The following is a 20,295-nucleotide window of genomic DNA, read 5'->3' on the forward strand; positions in this document are numbered from 1 at the left end:
ACATCTATTAAGACACCAAGACAACCAAAACAAATAAAAGTCCCACAATCAAGTAACCAACAGTTATTTTAATAATTCATCTTTGTGGACTATAGGGGAAGGGGTTTGAAAGGTATAAAATGGTCTTATTAAAATAAAATCGACCCAAATGTCTTTTCCTTCTCTCAGTATACCCTTAGTCCAGTCCTGTGTACCGATTCTTTTTTAAAGCCTCCTGTCCCATTCTTCCATGTATATAAATTATCTTTGTTCATGGAGCATCAACGTGAAAATGACTTGCCGGCAGGCATTCATAGTCCAAAATGTGATGTGACACCAACACAAACCTCCCTCAGTGTATTCATCATATATTCAAAGATCTGATCCACGAAGAAGCCAGAGGTTGTTATGGTTGTCTTACTCACGTTTACAAGCATTTCCTTTTTCCGTCAAACAACTGTTACTGCCTGATGTGGAACAACTTGAAATTGTTACTGAAAGGGGAGTGCATTGGTGATACCTGAAACAATGACAAATAACAGTGAATATATTTATTATCATTATAGAAGATAAAATGTTAACAATAATAATTACAAAGGCAATTTCACTAGACTACTATATTAGGGTCCTGCTCATATGTCAAGTCAGAAGAGAAATATTGTCCACCGTGTCGGCACAGTATACATCAGTCTTTCTTTCTATTAAATACAAGAGGTGGAGCCAAGGATCTTAGATCACAGAGGAGTGGTGAGGAGAAGAGGTACAGAAGCATACAGTGCTTTATAGATTTAGAATCTTCAAAAGTTTCATCAATAATCTAGTCTTTTCACAATTACAGAGGACAAAAAAAAAGAGAATTATACTGTGCTACCATAATTATTTTGCTCATCCAGAAAATATCCCAATGTTTTATTTATGCAAAGGGATTTATATATCCCCATGAGTTGGAACAAGAGAAGGATGAACGATTCATGTGTACAAAATGTGCACATCTCTCAGAGCTCATCTTATCACACCTGAAAAAGCTTGCTTGAAACCTGATCATATTCAATTGGGAAAGCCTTCTCTCTACCTCTTTGTACAGCTACCATTATTGTATACATCATATGGCCAAAGAACAAACCTTAAAATAATAAAACACTAGGAAGCACAGAAACCATGTACCTTAAAATTGCACTGATTGAACCATTGTGAATGTGCTGTGTCGCCCCCATACAAGTCTCCTCATATCCCTTCCCTATCTTCAAACCCAGCAACACCCTTTGGGGGGCTCATTGGTACAGATCAGAGATGGGCAACTCTAGTCATCAGGGGCCTGATTGGTGTCACACTTTTGCCCTAGCTAACACATCTGACTTAATTATCAACTAATCATGATCTTCAGTTTATAATCAAATTCATTTGAATCAGCTGAGTTTGCTAGGGATGGGGGGAAAAATGTGACACCACTCCAGCCCCTGAGGACTGTAGTTGCCCATCTCTGGTCTAGAGCCTTAGTGAGTTGTGTGTTTCAGGAAGCAGAGTGAGAGCAGCAAAGTAATCCTGACGTTTCCCTTTGACTCCTCCGGTGTGTCCCTGTACTATCTGGACTCGCTGTCTTTGTGAGAGTACATGGCCAAGTCCCCGGGCCCACCCAGTCTGCGGGTCGGGGTGGAAGACCTGTTGGTCACAGATGGAATGAGCGGAGGGGGGGCTCCTACGGACAGTGCCCCCACCAGGCCAGCAGGGGTCTTGGCCAGGATGCCATTGGGCACGTGGTGTGCGTGTAGAGGACCCAGGCGCGAGTAAAGGCCGGGGTGGTGGGGCGAGTGGGTGGAAGCTCCAGGCTGGTGGAGGTGTGAGTGGGAGAGCATCCCAGCGTGCAGCTGCTCCAGGTGGGCAGAGTGAGAACCCGGTGGAAGGTGGGAGCCCGAGAGGTGCGGGTGAGAATGCATCCCAAAGTAGCGTGCCCTTTCAAAGTCTTCCCTCAGGATCTGGGCACGCTGCTGCTCATCCATGAGCCCGCCACCTTGGGGACCCAGCTGGGGAGGGCGGTCAAAGTTGTGGGCCATCAGGCCAAACTCCTGGCGGGCCGAGGAGGCGGAGGAGGTAGGAGGGTGGTGGTGAGGGTTGTTTGCAGCCACCGCTGCTGCCATGGCAGCCGCCCTCTCGGCCTCCAAGAAGCGCTGAGCGTGCTGGTTCTGGAGCAGCCGGGCCAGGTGGGGGTCGGAGCGCAGCGCCAGGTGGGGGTCTGAACGCAGAGCCATGGCCTCCCGGCGTTGCTGCTGCTGCTGTTGGGCGGCCAGCTCCCTCCATGGGTCCCATGGGAAGCTGTGGGGGTGCTGGCCATGCCCCTGGGGCAGGCCGTGGGGATGGGTGGAGAACCTCTCTCCCCCTGGACCCACTACTATCCCGCCAGCCCCTTGTGTGCTCCCTAGGTAGGCCTCAATGGCGGCCTGCGCTCGGGAGCGCTCCAGGATGGAGAGGTGATGGTGAGGGTTGTGTGGGGTGGGAGGAGGCAGGGGCAAGCTGGGTGTGGGAGTCAGAGAGCGAGAAGAGGGGGTGGCGGAGCGGTGGTGGTGAGGGCGGCTGTTGGGCCGATCGTAGTTGTGGCTGGGGGGCAGGGAAGGCGGCAGGGAGATTGGCACGGGCTCCGGTTCTTCCTTCCGCTCCTCCTTGACCTTGACCGGGGGGAAGAGGGGTGGAGGCTTGGGCAACGGGGTGGTGGTTCGGTCAGGCTTCTTGCCCTGGCATAGAGAGGTGACTGTGGCTGAGGATAAGGCAGGGGGGCCTCCCTCTCTTTGTGAGGAGTGGGGGAGTTCGTTATGTAGTCCGTGCTGCGCTGGGGGCTGCTGACGGGGGTACAGATCCAAGGGCGAGGGGGCACCGGGTCCCGAGGGTGGGGGAGTCGTCAGCACGGAGGATGAAGAGGAGCGAGGCCTGTCTCTGTCTGCTGCAGCTGCTGAGGAAGAAGGGCCTGGTGGAGGTGGCCTGGAGGAGACCGGTCGCTTGTCCCCGTCTCGGTCCCTGCTGTGGCTGCGTGTCAGATCCTCAGTGAGACCGCTGGGGCCTCCAAGGGGGCCCCCATGTCCGTTGATGTGGGAGACAGGGGTGCTGCTGCGATGCTGCTGGAGCTTGAGGGCCGGGGAGACCGGAGACATCCGCACAGGTTGACGACCATATAGCATATTGTCTCTGAAAAAGAGGATCGAAGTTGATTGATAAGTGGTTGCGGGGAGAGATATACCAATTAAGCACTCAAATCAAAAACAGCATTAAAAATGTGTTGAGTAACATGAACCGAATCAGACAGAAAACTACTATAGAAAGATAAGTTCAAACAACATATTTAGGAACTAGGTTGATGAAATATGTTTGAGTGAGGCCGTTGTCTCTCACCGGTCTTTCTCGTCTTTGATGTGAATAATCTCTCTCCTCTCCATGTCCTTCCCCTGGTCCCGCTCATCCCTCTTCTCACTCCCCTTGGCCCAGCTGGGGCCGGCGAATGGGGGAGGCCCATTGTGCAGCCGGTTCCATGGGTCATGAGGGTTGGGTAAACTCCCGACAACAGGAGGCTCCTTGTGGCCAAACACTGAGCTGTTAGCTAGAGACGGAAAGACGTTGGAATAATGTTAGTAATTTCAGTAGACAGTACAAATTATTATCCAAGGAGTAAGGACAAATGATTGTTCCTTTTTGAGGAAGAGAAATGGTGACTCACCCAGCGTAGGGCTGCCCAGGCCCCCGAAGGCACCAGAGCCCAAGGCTCCGAGAGGTGCGAACGGAGGTGAGCGGCCGTACGGGTCTGCAACACATGCGCATATAAACATCAGGACTGAAGCGGACACAAACCTTACAGCATCAAACCTCTGGCAATACTCACTATTAGTGTTCAGACTCACTGGAGCACAATCTACTTTAGTCGCATGTTCTAAAGTCACTATGCTTAAATTGACTATCTAGGCTAATATGGTATTTCAGAGACCTGTGAATATGCTAAACAAAGGAGTTTGAGACAGTATCAAAATAAGAATTGTTTACCAAGGGCGCAAGTGGCACAGATGCGACCTTTGAAGCAGTCTCTTACCTAAGTGTGCAGTTGGGGTGAGGAAAGAGGAGTGGGGCGTTGATGGTGGGATGAAAGGAGATGATGGATTGACTCCACCTGAGGGAAAAGGGAGCACACACCAAATTGTCAAATAATATGCACACCTCTACATAATACTTTAAAAAAGGTCCTCAACAGTCATTCTGAAAAGTACTTTCTCTCTCATATCTAACCAAGAAGTTTGAAAAGACAGGCTGAGTGGGCGAGCTTTTATTCATGAGCTCGCCTTGACTGACAGCTCTTTGAAACGCCCATGCCAAGCAACTTAGATGCAGTGAGAAATGTTGCAGTAAAATCCTCTCAAGCGAATTCGGTGACACAGAAAGCAACTCAGTGAAATTGCATCAATTCTATCATAACAAAAAATATACATCTCCCGTTTGGCATGTCTCTTGTGACGCATTTCTCAGCAGCACTGATGGATGTGTTGACAACTGCGTCTGCATTTTTCACAACCCCCTCCTTTTGTTCAATGCTATCTGAAGACCTAGCTAGCCAGTAAGTAGCTAACACCAGACATAGATGAAAGGGGAAACACAAGTATCTTTGCCATCAGTGAATAGGGTAAACTTTTAATTACATTTGCTAGCACCGTACAGTGACATTTTGGCACCAGTAGAGTAGTTATCTAGCTATATAAACCAAGTCCCTCTGCAAACATGCCTTCTCCGATGTTGGTTACAAGGCGGTACTTACTTAAATTAGGTACGTGAATATCATGTTACCATTGGTGTATTAAAATGAGAGTTCCCCTAAATAACGATTCAAAGTGTTTGACATGGCGGAGCGAACCCGTAACTTTATCAATGTAGAAGCAACAGTCATTTTTCACACGTCGGTCATCATACTGGTTTCCTTCAAATATCATCCCATTTCATGAAGAACATGATTGACTGTGTTCATGACCTTTAAACATTGCACATATCAGATGTCAAATTTGATAAATCCACTATTCATAATAAAAACTATAAACAATTTACTAACTATTTGCAATGTCAGGGAATCTTTTCTCTTTTCCTGTGGTTTTTGAACAGCCCATAGCTCTCTCTCTCTCTATGGTGCAAACAACTGCTGCCCCTTTTCTTCGAACATATCTCGCAAGACCACAAAAGCACCCACCAGCAGCTGTGAAGAGGCTGGCAGGTCGGTTCAGGTCGTGGGCAGACGGAAGGCCACCTCCGAGGGGCCCCAGAGGGCCCAGACCCCCGGCCCCTGGAAGACGAGCCAGCAGCTCGTTACGGAAGTCCAACTTGTGAGGATCTGCCTGCATCAGCTGAGAAAGAGGGGAGTGGTGGTTAGTCAATGCAATGGCCATAGCATTTTTCAAGTGAGATGAGGGCAGTGGAAGGTAGGCCCCTAAATGGCAGGTAATCAAAGAAAGAAAACAAGTCGGTGGGCAGTATGAGCCAGAAAACTTTAGAGAACTATTTACAGATAATACATATAAATAAGAGCAGATTAGAATATTGTTTACAGATCAGCAATTGCAAATAGCTTTTTCAATAAACATGGACAACTAAACCAATATTGTTCCGATTTTTTTTATATTGACATCTGATAAGAATGTTTGAGTGGTCGAATTTCCCCAAAAAACTTTCTAATACAGACGGGATCCGAATGAAGTCAAATAATAAACATTTTAAAAAGTGTGAAATGTTTCACAAGTCATTACCTTCACCTTCTTCTGATGGCTCAGAATCATCCATGCCACACGTACATGCATTGCACACCACTTCCCTGGTTTCTGTGTATTCAAAAACACATGATTGACTGTGATCCTGTTTTGCTTGCATTAAGACTTAAGGCCTTTACACAGAGTCAGATGCAATGGTGTTAATGTCTGCCGTATGAAATGTTTGTCTGGCATAGCATGAACGTGAGTATGGTGGAAGAAGTACAGTTAAGTAAGGCAAACAGCATTAATAAACAAATTATAGGCCAGTTTCTTTTTCCTAGACAAAAAAAAAAAAAAGTTAAAAATATCAGAATCCTTCTGATTCCAAAATGAGTAATGACGGAAAGTTGAAGAGTTTCACAGTAGGTGTGCCAAAAGTCAGAGAAGAAGTCAGACTAGGTGTGCAAGGGCGTTTAGTCGAATAGTTTTGAATCTGACCAAGAGTTAGTAGGAACACCAACAGAACAGTGACAGTGTGATAACACTTTTAGAAAATGTATTCAAGGGCTGATAAAGCAGCAGACATTTCTTACATTACTGACTTTCAACGATGTCCCAAATGGATCAGTTAGCTATAAAAAATAAATTAAAAAAGGAGTAGTAAACCATGTTTGTTAAAGGCCTAATGCAGCCGGTATTATAACAATATCAAATAATTTCTGGGTATCAATTAAGTACCTTGCTGTGATTTTAATTGAAAACAATGGTCAAAAAGAAACAAATAGCTTCTTAGCTAAGAGCAATTCCTCGAGCAAGAATTTTGCTATGGCTGTCTGGGAGTGGTCAGAGTGAGAAAACAGATAATTAGCTGTCATTGGCAGAAGTTTGGAACTCATTCTTATTGCTCTATTAACTAATTTACCGCACGGTGATGTCATCATGAAAGGCTAAAATGCCATTCAACCCAAACAGGCAGAAATTTCAGGCGGTCTTTTCAAACAGCTCTGGCTCTTTTAGTGTATTATAATAATTGAATGAAATAATTCCAACCTCAGTGTGGAAATATATATAAAACACAGGAAAATAATTTGACTGCATTGGACCCTCTATCCAACTGTTTGCTAATTGTTGTCCACTTTTTCCTGCATTGACTACTAGGCCCAAGTCTTCGCACATAATGCCTTTATACTCACGCGTATCGTCTAGCAACTCAATCCTATACTACAAGCTTCCATTGTAACCATTGCCATGATATATTCTATAATGTCATAGTTATACGGAGCACCTTACCCTGGGGTCTTTGGGCTGCAGGTGGTGAGGCACACCCCCCAGTCGAGCGGTCATCTCAGGACTCGTTCTCTGGGGGGCAAGAGGCTGTATCAAAACACAGCAAATGGTTCTTCATCTAGACAACAACATATAATCCATTGACTTGTAAAAGGACAATCTCTCAGGGAAATGTGGCGAAAGCTCCACTCACCTTAGGCTGGAAGGCTCCTTGCAAAGAGCTGAAGGGCCCAGTGGGAGGAAGCACAGGCTGGATGCCTGGCGCCGAGGGAGCAGGGTACTGTGGGAAGAACTACACCAGCCACACATACACAGAGAGGCTGGTTAAAACGACACTCCTCAGACCCCTACCACGTTCATCTCAACATCCACCTCAAATGTATAAACACACCAATTCTGGAGCATGTAAACAAACTCACAGTGTTTCTGTAGAGCCCCTCCATCTTGCCATACTTCTCAAACTAAAGATGAGTGCAAAAAGTGGTAAGTTACACACCAACACTGGCATTTCAAGGCAGAAGCTGCTCAATGAAACCCAATGTGAGAAGGGTAGCATGTCATCTCTTACCAGGTGCTGAGGCGGTGGTGCGGAGGTGTTGGGGTGCAGGAAGGGGGTGAAGTGTTGGTGTGTATGTGTGTGCTGGTGCTGGTGGTTGTGCTGGTGGAATTGGAAGGCCAGTGGCTGGACGCTGGCCTGTGAGGAGCGGCCTGAGGAGCCCGAACTGGAGCTGGCCCCCGACGGACCTCCGGGAGTAGAGCGGCCTGGCCCGCCACCGTTACTCTCAGCCCCAGGGACGCTGCGGCGGCCCTCGCGGTCCTGTGAAGCCAGGAAGTGAGAGTTCAGGCCCTGGCGCAGCAGGTCTTGTTCTGCAGTAAGGGAACAGACAGATCAGAATTAAGTTATTATTAAATCAGAAACATAGAACTCATTTTACTACACTGTAACATTAGGCTGTCCATGTACCCATGTGAAGCTAAGAGCAGCCCTGATTGGTAAATAAAACCCAAACATTTGCAATTATGGTTGACGATCTGACAGGCTGTGGGGTGAAAAAAATAGCACTACACATTGGTGCCAACTGTACACTACCTGCTCCTGAGTGGGACGTGAGGAGAGGAGGTGGAGGGGGAAGCCCAGGGGAGGAGGTGAACAGGGAGCCGGAACGCGAAGGGGGGCGTAGAGATCCTGACGACCCTGGACCTCTCATGAGGGACATCGATAAACCGGTAGAGGGAGTTGGGGGTCGCATAGACGACAATGAAGAAGCAGCAGAAGAGGACTGGGGTTTGACTGAGGTACCGTTCCTAAGGAGAGTGAAAACAAGTTTAGACAAAAAAAAAAAAAAAAAAGTAGAAAATGCGTGTTTGCTTCAGCTGTCCAAAAAGTTGTGGTAGTGGAAGTAGTTGTTTTTACTGCCGAAGTAATAGTGCGAACTGCTAGGCAGACCTGGTAGTACCAGTGACTGACCTGTTGTTGATGCCCATGCTGTAGATGGATGGGTGTCGCCCGGGGAAGGTGAGGAAGGGCTTGTGTTTGGAGCGCGGCGGGCTGGGGTCGTGGTGGTGAAGGCCGTTGCTGCTGCCGCCGTTGAGCTGGCCGGGCCGTGTGACCGTGGCCGGGGAGAGGGACGGCAGGCAGGAGAAGGAGGTAGACAGGGGCTCGGGGTAAGGCAGCTCCAGGCTCCTCTCCTGGCTGCGCTCCAGGCCAGAGACACGTGGGGTGACCGCCAGCCGCGAGAGGCCACAGCGGCCTGGTAGTGGTAGTAGAGGGCAGCCTTTGCCCATAGAAGAGGCAACGCTCACAGGGATAGGCTCCATAACTAAAGGGTGAGAAAAAAAACATTGCATAATTTCAAATGAGTGCATACTTTGTTTCACCCCAATGGTCCTAATGTGGAATCAGTACCCTTACCGATATCATGGACAGTAATGGTTTGAGAAGATTCCATTTTAAAGATACACACACACATTACCAGGCAACTCCTTTTTTCAATATTTACAATTTAGGTCAGCTATGCTGGCCAATGGAGTCCCTTCGGAAACCCACCTACCGAAACATCCAATAATGGAATTTATAAATAAATTCTCTGGGCTCTCGAAAAGACTGATTGCTATAATATATAAACACCTTTTTGGAACAATAATATTCTGAGCTAGTCATTAAAAAAAAGAGTATGGTCCACGGATCTAATTGAATCTGAACCACCCTTAGAATATGGAAGAACTTGACCTTCGCATCCCGTAATCCGAACGACCAACTACAAAATGAATGAATTCAAATATTCAATGCCTCCATCTATTACGTTACTTAACAATGATAGTTCCTTGAATCTCTCAATCAGAGAAGAATACTGCTAGCAGGCAGCACTGCCACAAAAAAAGAAGAAGATGTTGGCTCAGATGGAAACCACATCACTCCCTCCCATTTAACCTGTGAACACAGTTACTATTAGAAGTTAAAACAGAATTATCGTTAGTGAGAATGAATGATAATAGTCAAGGAACAATTGAGGCCTGGGCAAATATACTTCACTCTAAAGAACAATCTCAGCTAAAGCCCAACACCTTCAAACCAATTATATATATTTATATAGACTATTGTTACTTTCTTTGCTTTCAGGCCCACGGGGAAGCGGTGGTACGGTGAAAGGGAATATAAGTGGAGAAACGGGGGATGGATAGGTGGAGAAATAAGCAATCCTGGTTTTTGGGTGGATTGGTAAGGGGTGGGAGGCATGGTTTCTGGGTGGAAGTAGAGGATGCGGGGAGGTGGCATGGGTTCTTTGTATGCATTCATTTGATTGTTTTTGTACCTGCAACCCCCCTCTGAAAAAAGAAAATGACAAAACTGAATAAAAAAATAAATCAATGAGTGCACACTGAAAACAAGTCACCAAATGACAAGAGCATATTTATAAAGCAAAGGCATACAGCTATGGGAATGAGAGAACAGCATTTTACCTTTCCTGGTACTGACAGTGAACATTGGCTCCATGTCATTGTCAGAGGCCTAGGGGGATGAGAGGAAAAACACAGTAGGTAAATCTAAACCTAACAATAGGCAGGAACAATAGTGCAACTCCAAAAATGAATCTTCATTTTGTGTGGTTTGATTCAAGCAGTACCTTACCTTATCTGCTGACTCGCTCTCTGTGTCACACTAAAAGAAAACATTTTTTTTTAATTGCTACATTTAGATGTGCCACAACATTTGAAAAACGCAGCTGTATCCTATGGACAGCTTAAGTACTGTATCAATAGAAGTATAAAGAAACTTACGATGTAGCCAGTCTCCAAGAAGAGGATGCTCCCAACCTAAAGAAATTATAATAGTTAATATGTAAAATATATGGTATTCACCTTCAACATAAATGTTGGCCCAAGCCTTAGGCAGAGCAGGTGGGACATTACAGGTTAGGCAGGATCTGTATCCTGAGATAGTTCAGACGTCAAAGCCTTTCCAGAATCAATTTGTACTTCTTCTGCAACTCCCAGCCTAGTAGTTTTGAGGAGGTCCCTTGGTTTCAACTTTGCAGATGGTTTTATTGAGTTGCTATTCTTGCCTTCACATTCTTTGACTATGACTTTTTCAGGACTAAACACCCTTGAATTTCCAAATTATACTGTGTAGGCTAACCGTTCCCTAGGTTGGGATGCATAACACCTGAAAATCCAGTGTCAAAGAGCAGTCGTACTCTAAATATAGTTTCCCCATCAACAGGGTATTTAGCAACTTGAAATAATCTTCATGTCTGTCTGACCTGGAGTTAATACATCCCCATCGTTCCATTTGAAGCTCGGCCGACACGTTGCTATAAGTTGTCACTATTAAGTGTTACTCAGCCAGTGCTCCTACTAGCCCTGTAGGTCATTAAAGGTTTTGAATTCACTTCAGTCTGAATATTTGAGATGAACAGGCCAGCTAGTTCCCAAAAACAAGAGACAAATGGGTCGCAATAGCATGGCAACCATACCGCCAGTGTGCTGCTTACCTTAACCTCGGTCTTTCTTCTCTTCTTTCTATTCCTATTACAACAGCTGCGGGAGAAGCTGGGTAGGGCCCCTTCCTCTGGCTCTGAGACGAGCCCTCTGCCATTCTCCTTTGGGCCCCTCTTTCTCTTGCTCCCCCTCCCCATGAGCATGGCGGCACGTTGGTTAGGCTTCATGGAGCAGTCCATCTTGATAGAAGATACATCGCAGTGTTAAACAAGCGGTACAAAACTGTTACAAGCTGATCAAACCGGACGCCTGTGTGCGCATGTTGATTTTGTACCCCCACACCAGACACGATCAGGATACGCAGGTTGAAATATCAAAACAAACTGAACCAATTATATTAATTTGGGGACAGGTTGAAAAGCATTAAACATGTATGGCAACTTAGCTAGCTTGCTGTTGCTAGCTAATTTGTTCTGGTACATAAACATTGGGTTGTTATTGTATCTGAAATGCACAAGGTCCTCTACTCTGACAATTAATCCATAGATGAGAAAGGAATTCGGTTAACCGTTTTGTCACCTTCCTTGGGCTTCTTTTTTACTTCTTTGGACTTTATATGGCGGTTGGCAACCAACTTAACAGTGCATTACTACAACCGACTGGAGTGCGGACGTTAGTTCATCTTTCAAATCACCCACGTGAGTATATGCTCTTAAAAACCATTGTGGAGATGGGAGAGAACGGACTTGCAGCGCGTTGAGCGTCACAAATAGAAACCATTTCTATTTTAGCGCTTGGCCACGCAGACGCTCGCTGAGGCGCACAAACAGTGTGGGTGCAATGATTGATGTATGTGTACACTTATTTTGCAAAGCACGTGAGTGGTGTGGTCAGCATGTTAGGTTTACTGAAACAATGACAACGATTTGATTGACTTCCTAGTATTTCGCACAAGTTTTAAGCAGCTCATGTCTTGTCTTGATAGCCACCAAGGACATTCTTGCCATCAACATTTAATTGGCCAAAAAACTAACGAGGAAGCCTCGACTGAGAAATTAATAGCATAGTCAGTGATGACTTGCCCGGACACGATTTCAGATTGTTTACAATGATATTGCATGTTTGAGCAACTCAGTTTTGAAGGTTGTCTAAAGTATGGATACTAGATTGCTGCCATTCAACTGCCCCCAGAGCATGCTACACTACATGACCAAAAGTATGTGGACACCTGCTCATCAAACATCTTATTCCAAAATCATGGTTATTAATATGCCCCCAGTCCCCTATGCTGCTATAACAGGCTCCACTCTTCTGGGAAGGCTTTCTACTCAATGTTGGAACATTGCTGCAGGGACTTGCTTCCATTCAGCCACAAGAACATTAGTGAGGTCAGGCACTGATGTTGGGTGATTAGGCCTGGCTCGCAGTTTGGAATTCCAATTCATACCAAAGGTGTTCGATGGGATTGAGGTCAGGGCTCTGTGCAGGACACTCAATTTCTCCCACACCGATCTCGACAAACCATTTCTGTATGGACCTCGTTTTGTGCACGCTGTCATTGTCATGCTGAAACAGGAAATGGCCTTCCCCAAACTGTTGTCACAAAGTTGGAAGCACAGACTCATCTAGAATGTCATGCTGTAGCATCAAGATGCCCTTTCACTGGAACTAAGGAGCCTAGACCAAACCATGAAAACCAGCCCCAGACCATTATTCCTTCTCCACCAAACTTTACAGTTGGCACTACGCATTCGGGTAGGTAGCATTTCTCCTGGCATCCGCCAAACCCAGATTTGTCCCTTCGGACTGCCAGATGGCGAAACGTGATTCATCACTCCAGCCGACACTTGGCATTGCTCATGGTGAACTTAGGCTTGTGTGCAGCTGCTCGGCCACAGAAACCCATTTCATGAAGCTGCTGACAAACAGTTCTTGTGCTGACGTTGCTTCCAGAGGCAGTTTGGAACTCGGTAGTGAGTGTTGCAACTGATATTGCATGTCTGTGTGCTCCATTTTATACACCTGTCAGCAACAGGTGTGGCAGAAATAGCTGAATCCACTAATTTTAATGGGTGTCCACATACTTTAGTGTATATATAGTGTATATCAAATACGTATCCTGAAATACTGGATTGTGTGGGGTTTAAACTCAAGAGAAGAACGAGACTAGTTATTGTTGGTCTAATGTCAAGCAGATTCCTAAACCTTAGTATAACCTAGGCTATTTGTATTTACATAGGGTGCTTACTGTACACAAATAATTAAGGTTGTTAATTAAGACACATTAGAGAAGATCATTGTATCCAATGGCTTTCATTGTGGTTGTTGATTGGATTGCTCAAAGTGTAAATTACCTCAATTGTAAGAAGTTCAATGCGCAACTGATTCACACCTGGAGGGGGTGTTAACCTAACTAGTGACCAAGTAAAGACAAAGAGATAAAGGGAGGACAATCTACCTCTGTGGAGACCATTGTGTGCCTCCAAAAACAGTTGATGTGTGTTAGTTTGATTTATTCCAGGACCAAATGTTATTTACATGAGGTTGAAGTCCATCATATCTGAGTATTGTGTTCAGGGTAAGATTGTGTTCACATAAGGAAATACAGAGACTTACCTCCAGGGCCTCAATGCTGATGAAGCTGGCAATTGAAAAGCCATCGATGATGTCCTCCTCGCAGGACACCGACACTCGCTTCCTCCGTCGAGGAGGCCTGTGTCTGGGGCTGGTTCGAGATTCTTTACCTCCAGGACCGAGTACAGATCCTGATTCACAAAGCTCCCTTTCCGAGCCCGAGGAGGGCGATGTGGCCCGCTGCACAGCGAGGTCTACTCTTCTCCTGCGCCGCTCTCTGTCTCGTTGAGAACGGGAGCGTCGGCTGTGTCTGAACACACTACTTCGAATCGGACCTTCCATGTCAAAAAAAACAGCACCAGTCCCAGTCTGACCGAAGGCACTTGAAAAATCCGGCACGGTGGCACTTTCCTTAGACTAAAAAGAAACACCAACACAGGCCCACAACGGAGCCCCTGTTTAAAATGGCGTTAATAGTAGTCTATTATTTAGCGTCTTTTGCGGACAGGATGGCATCTGTGCTTTTCTCTCGGCGAACTTTGACTGTCATGTCAATGCACGAAGATGCTATCTTTATTTCCAGAATTGTTGGTATTACTGTTCAGCAGGAGTAACCCCAGGAAGCTAATGTCAAGACATGGCTGATTCTAAGTCTCAAAAGCTAGCTGGCAAGACAAAAACCAAATATGCGTATGTAAACAAAATCATTAACTCTAGCTAACCAACTTGCGTAGTTAGCCGTTTTTCACCCAAAACGTGTGTTTTATAGCAATGTTACGTTTACTGATGTAATACTGAAATGTGAAGCATAACCATCTCGTTCCAATTAAAATTTCGGCAAGAGCTGACAAATGAGCTCGCTAAAATCGCTCATTAGCCAATGATAGCTTAACAGCTAAATAGCTAAACGGACAATAGCTCGATAGATAGCTACCTGCCACGGAAAATAACCAGAGTAAGATGTGTTGCTAGTTTAAAGCATATCACTGTTTATCCAACTAATTTAGCGCAGCCACACTATAAGAAGCTAGACAGTTAACTGTTTTTGTAGCTAAGCTAACTTGACCAATACATGAGAATTATATCCACTTGCTAGCTAGGCTAATGCTACATAGATACATGTATTCAAGTGCTTTATTATGCTAACCTTGGTTAGCTAATTAGCATGTATATTGCAAACTCAATGGAGCTAGTTATCACGGAGTAGGCAACGTTACTTGAGTAAAACGCATTCTTTAAAAACCGTCAAATATTGATTAGTACAAAATCCATAACTACCCTGCAGCAGCTGGGAGTAAAGCTAGCTAACATTTTCCAGTCTGACGATGTGCCCCGATTCGAATGGTTGAATTATCGTATAAGACCTAACTAATCCACAAAAATGGTTGTTTACACCAAGACTGAAGTTATATGGCGACTGTTTGGCCACCCACCATCCGTGTGTTATCGATGTGTCTCTCCCTACACCAATTTGTTTTCGCATAAGTCATTAAAGACGAAATTATTCAAGGCCCTATTGAAGCCTCGATCTGGAGTTCCATTGATAAGGGTGTCGACCAAACCCCTGGCAGAACAACTCCGTCAGCGGCCCACACAATAATGCACTGTGTAGGGGGAAGTTATTTGCCGACGTTTCCGGTCGAACCAAATCTACGCTGACCACAGTCTTCAAATACACACAAAATAGCACGATTCTCCAACGACTTATTATATTTTTAAACAAATAGGATATGAAGATTTAGGCGATACTACCCTTGTCAGAAGTGCATTGTGTGCTTCAGCGAGTCCTCTTCTTCAATCTGGGTAGTTGGGAAATTGATACCACTGCAAGTACCTTGCTGCCACCAAGTGGACATAGTTGGTCTGAACATGTCAGGGTCTGTTTTATCAGATTTGTTAAACCAAATGCATTTCAAACGTTACACTTTATGGATTTAACGTTAAGTCGTTAATTTACCACCTCTTGAGTTCACTCTAAATGGTTATATAATAAAGTCACTGGTCTGTGTCTGTGATTATCGCACGAAGAACATGAACGCCATGACTTTTTGGTACGCTCGATTTGCAAGACACCGTGCCACGAAATTATTAATAAACATATCAATAAAGAGATAATACTGCCAGTCTGTTTATTGACTGTCTCAACCAAGTGTGTTTATTTGGTGTTATACTTACTCCCCAGCAGTGAATATTAGTAATTTAACGACTTAAGTGGACACTGCCTAACCGGGACAGAAAAGGAAAAAGTCTCCCTTCAAAACAAACGAACCAGTAGCATTTATGACTCAAAAATCTTTATTACGTCACATCCTGCTGGGATAGCAGTGGAGATATCGTTATGCGGAAGTATGTGAAAGAAAACATAGGTAGACTATTCCCGAATTAAAACCTTTGAAGACCTCTCAAACAGTATTTTCATTTGCAATTGTCATTATCGTGACATAAACAGCCACACGAAAGACCTCATACACGGTAAGCTAACATGGAATAACTAAGCATGTGACCAACACATTTAATTTGTTACTATGACTCAACTTCTTAGCTTCTAGCAGCTAATGTTAGCTAGATTGCTAGCTACTAAACTAGCAAGGAAACAAGCATTATAGTTCAAACAAAGACAGTACTCTGGTTTAAACGTCTACTCACCAGAGTAATCAGTCCATTTATATGCCAGTTAAATGATTATACTCCGATCAATAACCTTAAAGCGCAATTTCACAACTTTAACCTCATTTTCATTATCTACTGCAGAATAACAATGTCTACATATGTGAAAACGGCGCATTTCTCTTGGGAAAAATAAATAAGTTCTACCAGTTGACATTGAAAGTTACAACATTATTTTCAAAGACTATTGTCCTGTTCCAAACAACTGGTAACTCGGATATGACGTCAAATCATGACGTCAGTGTTCTTCAAGTCGGAAAGTCGGAGCTCTAGAAAGAGTCCCGAGTTGGATATCCGTTCAAATAGATTTTCCCAATCGGAGCTCATTTTTTCCCCGAGTTCCCAGTTGTTTTGAACGAAGCATTAAAAGCACCAAATGAGATTCGTGGTGAAATGTGGAGCAACAAAATATCCTCCTAATGGCTAGAAACTCGTTGCAGGTTTTGTCAATTAACTTTAATGGTGCTTTCAAGACAACTGGGAACTCGGGGGGAATAGGTAAAATCATGACCACAGCGATCTTCAGGTCGGAAAGTTGTAGCTCTTGAAAGATGTCCTGTTCAAACAACTCGGAAATCTCCGACTTCAGTGCGTTAAAGAGAAGTGGGAACTCAAGGGAGAAAACGAACTCGTACTGGGAAAAAATAGTTTTGAACGGTCATCCAAGTTGGAAACTTGGGCATCTTATTAGAAGCTTTCACTTAACGACCTGAAAATCACGACGTCATGATTTGACCTGCTTAATATTTTTGTATATATTTTTTTGAGTTCCCAGTTGTCTTGAAAGCACTTAATTCTACCATGTCACAGAGAAGCATTTAAGGCCTTATTTTTTTAACCATAGATCATAAAAACGGGCCATTTTAAAATGTGTTTAATTTAATTAAAGGTTAACTAGGCAAGTCAGTTAAGACCAATTTTGTTATTTACAGTGACGGCCTACCGGGGAACAGTGGGTTAACTGCCTTGCTTAGGTGCAGAACGACAGATTTTTACTTTGTCAACTCGGGGATTCGATCCAGCAACCTTTTGGTTACCTGCCGCCCATTTACACATGTAGACACTGGCATGGTGCTAGAGATGATGAACATGAGGTTGAAAAGTGGCGGAATTGACCTTTAATCTTGAATGTTAAAAAGCCATTAAATCAGGGTCCAGCTCTCTAGCTACAGTAAATGTATATAATCTACATTAGCTATAAACAAGAAGTTGTTTAGGTGCAAACAAAACGTATGCATAAAACATATCTGAAATGTGTGCCTCTTCAGGGAAAAAACTGGCACATTGTAAGTAATAATGACTGACGAGAGAGTTAGATTTGGATTGTTTGTATTTCCTGTTTTTGTTTCTTAGATGGAGTTCTTGTTTGGGAAGAGGAAGACCCCGGAGGAGATGTTGAGGCAAAACCAGAGGGCACTGACTCGGGCCATGAGAGATCTGGACAGAGAGCGACAAAGACTGGAGCAGCAGGAGAAGAAAATCATAGCTGACATTAAGAAAATGGCAAAACAGGGACAGATGGTGAGAGAATAAGGAGGGCAAAGATAAGATGCTGTGAAGGTGAAAAGTCTTGATGCTTAAAAAAAAATATATATATTCTCACTCCTCTGTTACCATTACAGGATGCTGTGAAGATCATGGCGAAGGACTTGGTTCGTACAAGGCACTATGTGAAGAAATTCATTATGATGAAGGCAAATATCCAAGCAGTCAGCCTGAAGATCCAGACTCTAAAGTCAAACAACAGCATGGCACAAGCAATGAAAGGTGTTACCAAAGCAATGGCTACCATGAACAGACAGGTGATCGTTTCATTGTATCATTTGATTGATTCCTGTTGAACACAATCCAATTCTGTTTAAGATAACTTGCCAGTAGAACTGTAAAACACTATTAATAACCCAAAATGTCTGTAGTCATTCTTGTTACCAGTGAATTGTGCCAATACATTCTATTGGCTTACATCATATGTTCACTTCCCCTACACAGATGAAGTTGCCACAGATTCAGAAGATCATGATGGAGTTTGAACGACAGAGTGAGATCATGGACATGAAGGAGGAGATGATGAATGATGCCATAGACGATGCCATGGGTGATGAGGATGATGAAGAAGAGAGGTAGGGGGTTCATGACGCAAATCTCCGGCCAAATCATTTAAATCTCAAAACCAAAGCCAGTACTACCTCAATTTGATCACATTGTGATTTGTGAATGTCATATTTTTTGGCATACTTATGTTAGCTGGTAAATCTATGGAAACACTAACTCTCACACTGTTTTATTTAGTGATGCTGTTGTGTCCCAAGTGTTGGACGAGCTGGGTCTCAATCTCTCTGACGAACTCTCAAGTAAGGAACACAGTCAAGTTATTGCGCTTGCAGTTAGTCAAATTGACAACTGCATTCAGTAAAATGTTGTAGTAGTGATAAAGCTGGATGTCTCTTCATCAAGATTCCTATGAATACTGATTGATTTGATTTCCTTCCTGTTCATTTAGATCTGCCATCCACGGGTGGTAGCCTCTCCGTAGCAGGTGGGAAGAAAGCTGAACCCCAGCCAGCCCTGGCAGATGCAGATGCTGACCTTGAGGAGAGACTGAATAACCTCAGGAGAGACTGAGTGTGGAAAAACTGGCACGCAACAGCACTTTGGCAGCCTGGCGTTTAATACAGATACACATGTACTCAGCAACTCAAATCTCTGTACATACATTTATTTGGGTAACAGAAGTGGAGGAACACTGGAGGTTTTCAGTGAGAACTCTGTTATGGTATATAAGCTTTTTTGTTGCAGGTATTATTTTTTCGCTTGCAGTATGTTATCTTTAATCAATGACGGATCAGAATCATTATCCATACAATTGTTCTCTTAAAAATACGAAGCATTCTCTTTAGGGGGTATATTTTAATGGCGTTTAAATACACCCAGAGGCATGCATTACACTCCTTGGGTAAATTGAACACTATATTCACTTTAAAATCATTAGACCATCCTATTAAAGTAAACATTTTGTATATTTGATGTACAAGTATCATTACATTTGTACATAATGTCAACTTTTAGTGGTGTGCAGGCATACAGTACACATTGCCAGATAACATTAACATGATTTAGTAATGGTTTTACTGTTTGTTACTTGCTAGCTTTTTATTTACTTGGTGACTTTGAATAACATAAGGATTCAGAGGTTTCAACAATACCATTATCGTAACGTCCTTTGTGAGTTAAATGGTTTCAACAAAAATACTTAAGTGGGGTCAAATATGTCTATTTTTTGGCAAATTTTTCTCCATGTCAAATGTCCAAAAAGGGGGCACTCACTTGATGGTGCCTGGTAAAACTGAAATAGCCTTTTTTATCCTAGGACTGTAGTCATTGAGTTGTCATGATAATCAATGTAATATTTATCGAAAGGGTGATGGAAGGTGTGGTGGTTTGTATAAGAAATTCCTATTTTGCCTTTATTCAATAAAAACATTTTTTTTAAACATTTGACAGTCAGGGGTCTGTCTTCAATACCGAAAAATGTGCTAATTTAGATTCCCTAACCCCCATGACTACATTTGGCTAACAAGGTCAATCTCATGTCGTGGTAATACACTAAACTCCCACGGTTTAACCTTGCGTATAGGTTTTTTAAGATTCACATAGCTGCTGCCTTGTTTCATGGTGTGTAACATTTACGCTTACATGCCCATTATGTTCAAACTCAATTATGCTAGCAGCATACCACTGCTGGCTTGCTTCGGAAGCTAAGCAGGGTTGTTCCTGGATGGGAGACCAGATGCTGCTAGAAGTGGTGTTGGAAGGCCAGTATGAGGCACTCTTTCCTCTGGTCTAATAAGAACATATCCCAAATCCCCCATGGCAGTGATTGGGGACACTGCCCTGTGTAGGGTGCCGTCTTTCGGATGGGACGTTAAACGGGTGTCCTGACTCTCTGAGGTCATTAAAGATCCCATGGCACTTAACGTAAGAGTAGGGGTATTAACCCCGGTGTCCTGGCTAAATTCTCAATCTTGTCCTCAAACCATCACGGTCACCTAATAATCCCCAGTTTACAATTGGCTCATTAATCCTCCTCTCCCCTGTAATTATTCCCCAGGTCGTTGCTGCAAATGAGAACGTGTTCCCAGTCAATTTA

The 20,295-nt window shown here is 44.0% G+C and overlaps 2 protein-coding genes across 5 annotated transcripts; one reads left to right on the forward strand and one right to left on the reverse strand.

Annotated features, from left to right (window-relative positions):
• Positions 1–53: 53 nt before the first annotated feature.
• On the reverse strand, positions 54–15,665 carry fbrs (fibrosin). 4 transcript variants are annotated; one of them, XM_024386689.2, is made up of 18 exons: positions 13,524–15,665; positions 10,961–11,146; positions 10,248–10,283; positions 10,099–10,128; positions 9,930–9,978; positions 8,437–8,788; positions 8,059–8,273; positions 7,537–7,835; positions 7,388–7,429; positions 7,162–7,260; positions 6,972–7,040; positions 6,275–6,313; positions 5,739–5,810; positions 5,186–5,339; positions 4,046–4,123; positions 3,680–3,763; positions 3,358–3,562; positions 54–3,153 (listed from the first exon to the last, which is right to left on the reverse strand). In XM_024386689.2, the coding sequence occupies exons 1-18, from the start codon at positions 13,821–13,823 to the stop codon at positions 1,560–1,562; spliced, it is 3,903 nt and encodes a 1,300-aa protein (XP_024242457.1). In that variant the 5' UTR covers positions 13,824–15,665; the 3' UTR covers positions 54–1,559. The 4 variants fall into 4 exon arrangements, with proteins under 4 accessions (XP_024242457.1, XP_024242456.1, XP_024242459.1 ...); XM_024386688.2 differs by having other exon boundaries at positions 6,972–7,055; XM_024386691.2 differs by lacking the exon at positions 6,275–6,313.
• Positions 15,666–15,801: 136 nt separating this feature from the next.
• LOC112223607 (charged multivesicular body protein 2a) lies at positions 15,802–19,643 on the forward strand. Its single transcript, XM_024386692.2, has 6 exons — positions 15,802–15,953; positions 17,502–17,669; positions 17,771–17,950; positions 18,138–18,268; positions 18,438–18,499; positions 18,649–19,643. The coding sequence occupies exons 2-6, from the start codon at positions 17,502–17,504 to the stop codon at positions 18,768–18,770; spliced, it is 663 nt and encodes a 220-aa protein (XP_024242460.1). The 5' UTR covers positions 15,802–15,953; the 3' UTR covers positions 18,771–19,643.
• The last annotated feature ends 652 nt before the right edge of the window (positions 19,644–20,295 follow it).

The sequence above is a fragment of the Oncorhynchus tshawytscha genome, linkage group LG24 (assembly GCF_018296145.1).
Source record: "Oncorhynchus tshawytscha isolate Ot180627B linkage group LG24, Otsh_v2.0, whole genome shotgun sequence".
NCBI classification, from domain to species: Eukaryota; Metazoa; Chordata; class Actinopteri; order Salmoniformes; family Salmonidae; genus Oncorhynchus; species Oncorhynchus tshawytscha.